We start from the raw sequence: 7,626 nt of genomic DNA, 5'->3' as shown, positions 1-7,626 counted from the left end.
TTTACAGGTCGATATTGGATCGCATTGTTCAAATTCTTGGAGACTGATTTGAAATTTTCGATTGCAAATCACCCACAAACCGATGGTCAGACCGAACGTATAAATCATTATATTGAAGAATACTTGAGGCATTATGTGACTGTCAGTCAGAGGAATTAGGTTGAGTTGCTAGACAATGCACAATTTTGTAACAACTTGCACAAGTCTTCGGCAACTGAAATGAGTCCTTTTGAAATAGTATTGGGAAGACATCCTGACACACCGTTGGAAGTTGCTCAGTTGAAATCAAGGGGAAAGTGTCCTGCTGCCTATAATTATGCTCGCAACAAGCATGAGTTGCTGGCTGAGGCATGAGACAACTTGAGAAGAGCGGCTAAAAGGATGAAAAGGAATGCTGACAGAAATAGGCGGCCTTTAGAATTCAATGTCGGTGACAAGGTGTTGCTGAAGCTAACTCCACAGATTTGGAGGAAAATCAATAGCAACAAGCTTCATCGTGGGATGATTCCAAAGTATGACGACCAGTTTGAAGTTGTAAAGAAAGTGGGTGAAATAGCCTACCAGCTGAATCTGACAAAACGTCTCAAAATTCACCCAACTTTTCATGTGAGTTTCCTGAAACGGCTTCATAAAGATGCTGAGGATCCAACAAAGGTGGTGCCAAAACGTGCTCCTCCAGTAGAGCGCAAGCAATTTGAGGAGACTATTGATGTGATGACCCAAAAGGTCATCAATTATTTCTAAAATGAATTCTGCATTCCGAGGCCTTAAAAACCTCTTTCTGCCTCACCTTGATTTGCGTGCGTAGTCTGGGCGTGTAGCCGGAAAGCTAATATGTGAAAATCTGTGAAAAATGGTAAATTTTGATTTTAAAATGATTTAAGTTGACTTCGGTCAAAATTTTGGGTAAATGGACCCGAAACCGTGATTGGACGATCCTAGAGGGTCCATAGGAAAATATCGGACTTGAGCGTATGCCCGGAATCAAATTTCGAGGTCCCAAGCCCGAGAAATGAATTTTTAAAGAAAATTATTTTTTGAAATAATTTATGAGATTTGGAAATGAATTGTGATTAGAACTCGATGGCATCAGGCCCGTATTTTAGTTCCGGTGCCCGGTACAGGTCTTATATGTGATTTAAGATAAGTATGTGAAATTTGGTAAGAAACGGACTTGAAACAACGTGAATCAGGTCATATTTGAGAAAAATGGAAAATTTGAAGTTCTTGAGAAATTTCATGATTTTGATGTTAAATTCACAGTTGTTGATGTTATTTTAGTGATTTTAATGCACGAGCAAGTCCGTATGATGTTTTTAGATTGGCGTGCATGTTTGGTTGGGAGCCCCGAGGGCTCGGGTGAGTTTTGGATAGGCCACAGAGTGGAATTTGGTACTAGTTGGTTGCAGATTTTATCTGGTATGCTCCAGGCCTGGCTCGCAAATGCGACCAACACATCGCAAATGCGAGAAAAGGCCTGGGCAGGACTGATCGCAAATGCGATCCTTCCTTCGTAAATGCGAAGTTCCCAGCCATCTGCCTTTGTCGCAAATGAGTCTTCCCTATCGCAATTGCAAGTTCGCAAATGCAAACTTATGTCGCAAATGCAAAAATACCAGATTTCTGAAGGGTTCGCAATTGCGAACCCTGGTCGCAATTCCTATATCTGCAACCTGCAATTTTTATACTTAGCCGAAAAATCAACTATTTTTCACATCTTTTCAAAACATAAACTCCCTAGGGCGATTTTTCAAGAACAACTCTTCTTTTAAATCGATTGTAAGTCAATTTTAACTCATTTTCTTCAATCATTAACATCTTTTCACACGATTTCCACTCAAAATCAATGATTTCATGGGGGGAGGGGGAGGGGGAATTGGGTGTTTGGGGTAGAACCTAGGTTGTTCAAAAATTGGAGATTCGGACCTCGATTTGAGGTCTGATTTCAAAATAAATTATATATTTGGGTTCGTGGGGGAATGAGTAATCGGGTTTTGGTTTGACCCTCGGGTTTTGACCATGTGGGCCCGGGGGCAATTTTTGACTTTTTGGGTAAAACTTTGGAAAACTTATTTTCAAGCATTGGAATTGATTCATTTAGCATTTATTGATGTAATAAGTAACTTGTGGCTAGATACGAGTAAATTGGTGGTGAAATCAAGAGGTAAAGGGATAGTAGAGACTTGAATTATGTTCGTGGTATCGAGGTAAGTGTTTGGTCTAACCTTAGCTTGAGGGATTAGGAGTCGATTCCTAATTGCTATGTGGTATTTGTCGAGTACAACGTATAGGCATGGTGACGAGTATCTATATGTTTGTGTCAAGCATGCCCGTGAGTCTTATATTATGGCTTTGTTATATTATTTGTGCTTTGATGATGATTTTTATTGTTGGGCAAAGTTTGTAGAAGTAGTTGTGACATTTGAACATTGAGGAGCATTAGCTCAAGTTGTACAATGAAATGTGAAAGTATAAGTGAAAATTAAACCTTTTAGAGCATTGACTCAAGTTGTGAAGTGAGTTGTGGAGTAAATGTGAAAAGGGAAAGAGAAGAGGATATTTGATGTTGTTCCCTCGCCGGAATTCGATTGTTGTACTGTTGTTCCCTTGCCGGGATTTTATTATGACTTCATTTATTTTCTTGACTTTATTTTTGTGAGTATTGTTTTGGTAAGAGAGCGTTAAAGCATGAAGGGTGATGTCGTGCACTTGTCCTTGATTTTCCTGAATCTTGCTGATAATTGAGTTATGTTATCCTTTACGTTTATTTACTGATTTTCTGTTGTCACTTGATTCTATTATGTTGTTATTGATTCCCTTACCAGGATTTTGTTGTTCCCTTGTTGGGGCTCCATTGTGATTAGTGTTAAATTGTATATTGGGATCGGGTTGCACGCCGCAACAATATTATATGTGGATCGGGTTGCACGCCGCAACAATGATATATGTGGATCGGGTTGCACGCCGCAACAATAATATATGTGGATCGGGTTGCACGCCGCAACAATGATATATGTGGATCGGGTTGCACGCCGCAACAGTGATAAATAATATGGATCGGGTTGCACGCCGCAACAATGTTGTTATATATTGGGATCGGGTTGCGCGCCGCAACAATTGTTGATACAAAATGTTTATAGATTGGATACAAGTTTCTTATTGTTTTGCCGTGAATTCTAAGATGTCCTTATGCTGTTACTCTTGATTTAGTGTTGATATTGATACACCCCCGCAATATGTACCCCCCTCCCATCTTTACTTGTTTATTTCTGTTTTATTTTCCGCTGTATATTATATAATTGCACAGGTTTATTTGGTAGTATGGTCCTAGTCTCGTCACTACTTCGTCGAGGTTAGGCTAAGCACTTACCAGCACATAGGGTCGGTTGTGCTGATATTACACTCTGCACTATGTGCAGATCCCGAAGCAGTTCTTGGACCATAGTATTTGGGTGGCTACCTTCAGTCCACGCGGAGATCCAAGGTAGACCTACAGGCGTCTGCAGGTCCTGGCGTCTCCTCTATCTTTTATTTCCTGTTTCATTTCCTAGATTCGGAAATAGTATATCTTTGTTTTCAGATTTTGTATTTAGCACTCTTAGATCATCCGTGGTACTGAGACACCAGTTCTGGGTGATTAAGGCTTAAACAATTGCTTTAGATTCATATTTCAGATATTTTACTACATTTCTTCCGCTTAATGAAATTTCCGTTATTTTTCACATTATTGCTTTATAAATGCTAAAAGGGTATAAAAGTGATTAAGGTAATTTGTTCAATAATTGGCTTACCTAGCTCACATTAGTTGGCGCCATCACGGCTCCCAAAGGTGGGAAATCCGGGTCATGATAATTGAGATGATTTTGGATCACGTATGTTGGGTCAATGCAAAAAGAGTAGGCGGACAGAGTTCCTGGTTCAATGGACGGGAAAGTAGGAGTATGATGCAACTTGGAAGAAAGGACCGTCTCTCTGGCAATTTCAAGATCAGATCAAGGCGTATCTGGATTCTGCCTCCTCTAGGGCGACGAGCTCATCTGGTGGGGGAAGTTTGGTAACCCCTCGGCTTGGTCGATCGAACATGGCATGGTTGTGACGAGGGATTTACATGATGGACCTCGGCACAACCCTATGATGAATATGGCATCATGTTGACAAGGTTGTCTGACATGGGCAGGTGTTGATGGGCATGGACTGTGGTACGACGGCATGTGGCTTAGGTAACAAGGCATGACAAAGACCATGGCATTGGCATTGGCATGACCATGGCAAGGCAAAGACAACAGCCAGCAAAAACATAGCAAGGGCTGGAAAAACTAAGGCTAGCTAAGGCAGGGTGTGGCAAGGCAGACGGGCGCGGACAAGGTAGTGTCATTGGGGAGCTGGGCATGCAGATTGGCAGATATGCACGCAAGGCATGCTGCATAATGGCATGGCGCAAAGACATGACAAGAGTTGGCCTGATTGGCGCCAAAATTCAAAGGTTGCGCCCGTGTGCCACACACATGCAAGACAGTTACATAGTTTCCTATTTTTGAGCAAGAATGGCTATGTGGGGCTTGGACAGTTGTCTGTTTGAAATTCCAATTTTGAAATCCTTTGCAATTGGGATGTCAGCTGCTAGGTTAGGATAAGGTTGTGAGCCAAAAATATTTGCCTATATATGCATAGGCTAGACAGACTTGTCAAGGCAGAGAGTTGGCTGTCTTTGGCTTCTTTTTGTAAGACTGTTTTTATGTGTTCTTTGTAGCACGAGTTTAATTTAATGTTGGAAAGAGATTCCTGTAAACTGTGTGCCTTGTCTGATTTTTCAATATGTTGTCATATTCTAAGTGTCAAACAAAAATGTGAGGGAAAAACGAAGAGGGTTGAGTCATTGTTGTATGACTGTCGTGCAGTGTCAAAACAAAGAAAAATTGACCCTATAACACCTAGTATATACATAGGCAGCCATGGAAAAGCTGATTAACTGTTCCTTTATGATGCAGCAATGAACTTAAGTTCAAGAGACTTTCTAAAGATAGACACTCCAAATATGTAATCATGAATTGGTTTTTGCTTTTCTGCTCGATCCATGTTATCTGCAATTACTTTTTATCTTTTTTATTTCCGAATCAAATTTTTAATTTTTATCTTATGTTGATTCGTCCAAAATTCATTTGAATCTGGAGATAAATCCTTGACACTGTCGCAACTCAGGGAGACAAATCTGGTTCTTTCCGTACACATTGTCTTAGCAGTTCAGTGAATACTAGCGAATTTTAAAATAACAGTATTATTATAAGTCAATGGTTACTAGTTAAAAGAGAGGTCAAATCCCAATTAAGCATTTCTAAAGAATAAAAAGGCTTACATCTCTCAAAAAGTCAATCATCCAAAGCTCGTGCAATCACGTCTATTAATGCTCCCCAAAATCTTAGCCAAAATGCTGACCAAATTTTGCAAAAAGAATTAGTCTCAATATTCTATCGTCGTGGGCACCACCTTGATACACCCTAATATATATGCGAATATCAACCATTCCCATAGTTTGTATGCTCAACCTCTAATTTCCCTAATCATCATGTCTTCTTTAGCATTTGTACTTACTCTTCTTTTTTTGGGTATATCAACTTTACATGCCGAGTATTATGCACCTCTTCCTTATAGTTATAGTTATGCACCTACTACTAAAAAAACTACGAATGTGATTGATTCTTGTTGGCGTACCAAATCAAATTGGGCCAAGAACCGCCGTGCATTGGCTGATTGTGCCGTCGGCTACGGCAAAGCTGCCATCGGAGGGAAATTGGGTGCCATATATGTCGTTACTAATCCGTCGGACGACCCCGTAAACCCTAAACCAGGTACACTAAGATATGGTGTAATTCAATCCAAACCACTATGGATTACTTTCGCCAAAAACATGGTTATAACACTAAAGAATGAGCTTATGATCAATAGTTACAAGACTATAGATGGAAGAGGAGCTAAAGTGGAGATTGCATATGGACCTTGTATCACAATTGCACATGTTAGCCATGTGATTATACATGGGATTAGCATCCATGATTGTAAGCCTGGTAAAAAAGGCATTGTGCGGGATAGTCCGGTGCATGCCGGCCATCGTGGCGGCGCTGACGGAGACGGTATTGATATTTTTCATTCTTCTCATATTTGGATCGACCATTGCTATCTTGCACGTTGCACCGATGGCCTTATTGACGTTATTCATGCTTCTACTGCTGTTACCATCTCCAACAACTACTTCACTCAGCATGATAAAGTACGTGTACATTAATTTTTCTACTTAGTCTATTCAATTAATTAGAATCTGCACTATTAAGCTGCAAATTGAATTTCTAACCGACTCGAAATAAATAAGCTTAGTTAGACGCTAGTGCAAACGATGATTTTCATTTTGTCCCTTTTCTTTTTTGGGGTTAACTAATACTGAAAAAAATCTGATGAGCAGGTTATGTTATTTGGGCACAATGATAACAATAAAGAAGACAAGATTATGAAAGTGACGGTAGCCTTCAACTACTTTGGCCCTGGTTTAATAGAACGAATGCCAAGGTAAATATGATTTCTCTACATATTTATTTATTTATTTGAAGATTACCACTTCTCACGTAAGACAAATATATACATGCAGAGTGAGGCTAGGTTATGCTCATGTGGCCAACAATCGGTACGAAAAATGGTTGATGTATGCTATTGGTGGAAGTGCAAATCCAACCATCTTCAGTGAAGGAAATTATTTCATGGCATATAAATCCACACAAGTGAGCGAGATAATCTAAAATTCCCATTAATCCATGACAACTATATGTTAACCTTTCTTTTTCTTATAAACATTGATACTATCAATAATATATTATCTGCTGTATTAAGGTCTATAGTACACTAATAATACTCATGCATGATATTGTTGCGTTCTCACTTATTAGGTTACGAAGAGGGAAGCAAAGAATGGGTGGAAGAATTGGAAGTGGAGGTCTTCAAAGGATAAATTTATGAATGGAGCATATTTTATACCATCTGGATATGGAAGTACTAATCCATATTACTCAAAGGCTCAGTCATTTCCTGTGGCTGATGGATCTATGGTTCCTTCTTTAACTGCTGATGCTGGACCTTTACGTTGCACATCCTATAAATGTTAACTTTGAATTTTAATTTTTGTTTTTACGATTCTGGCCTGGAAGTGCAGGCTATTTTTCTTTTATTCACGCTCGAACTTTGATTTTCTTCTACCAAAAACGGGGAGTCTTAAAAATTAGAATCCCTGAGAATGAGATGAGTACTGAAGGGTACTGTGTTGAGATCCATTTTGGATATTCCGTTGATCCTTAAAAAAAACTTTTATGTAAATATATGGTTAATTAGTAGGAACAATACAGATATTGTGCAATTGCTCTGGCCCTTCTTGCCTTTTGTTTTCCCCTTAAGCTGATAAAAATAAAGGATTTATTAAGTATATACACTATGCAATAATTTTTTACACTATCGATGTATTTTAACCTCTTATAACATGTTACTTACCATTTGCTCTAGATAACCAATTAATGCAAATTAATTAAATAGATTGACCTAAAAAAGGTATTTTTACTCCAACCGTTAGGATAACTAGTAGCACCCTCC

At 39.2% G+C, this 7,626-nt stretch overlaps 1 protein-coding gene across 1 annotated transcript; it reads left to right on the top strand.

The window, feature by feature from the left end:
* Positions 1 to 5,554: 5,554 nt before the first annotated feature.
* LOC104230344 (putative pectate lyase 2) lies at positions 5,555 to 7,419 on the top strand. Its single transcript, XM_009783125.2, has 4 exons — positions 5,555 to 6,265; positions 6,455 to 6,558; positions 6,638 to 6,767; positions 6,933 to 7,419. The coding sequence occupies exons 1-4, from the start codon at positions 5,564 to 5,566 to the stop codon at positions 7,146 to 7,148; spliced, it is 1,152 nt and encodes a 383-aa protein (XP_009781427.1). The 5' UTR covers positions 5,555 to 5,563; the 3' UTR covers positions 7,149 to 7,419.
* The last annotated feature ends 207 nt before the right edge of the window (positions 7,420 to 7,626 follow it).

The sequence above is a fragment of the Nicotiana sylvestris genome, chromosome 2 (genome assembly GCF_000393655.2).
Source record: "Nicotiana sylvestris chromosome 2, ASM39365v2, whole genome shotgun sequence".
In the NCBI taxonomy this organism is placed as follows: Eukaryota; Viridiplantae; Streptophyta; class Magnoliopsida; order Solanales; family Solanaceae; genus Nicotiana; species Nicotiana sylvestris.
This window is presented reverse-complemented; position numbering and strand designations above follow the sequence as displayed.

What these genes read in the sequence shown, in the direction of transcription:
- LOC104230344 (XM_009783125.2), top strand. Translation starts at nt 5,564, where the DNA reads ATGTCTTCTTTAGCATTTGTACTTACTCTTCTTTTTTTGGGTATATCA. An exon ending in ACTTCACTCAGCATGATAAA is followed by an intron (nt 6,266 to 6,454) that starts GTACGTGTACAT and finishes TCTGATGAGCAG; the next exon opens with GTTATGTTATTTGGGCACAA. An exon ending in TTAATAGAACGAATGCCAAG is followed by an intron (nt 6,559 to 6,637) that starts GTAAATATGATT and finishes ATATACATGCAG; the next exon opens with AGTGAGGCTAGGTTATGCTC.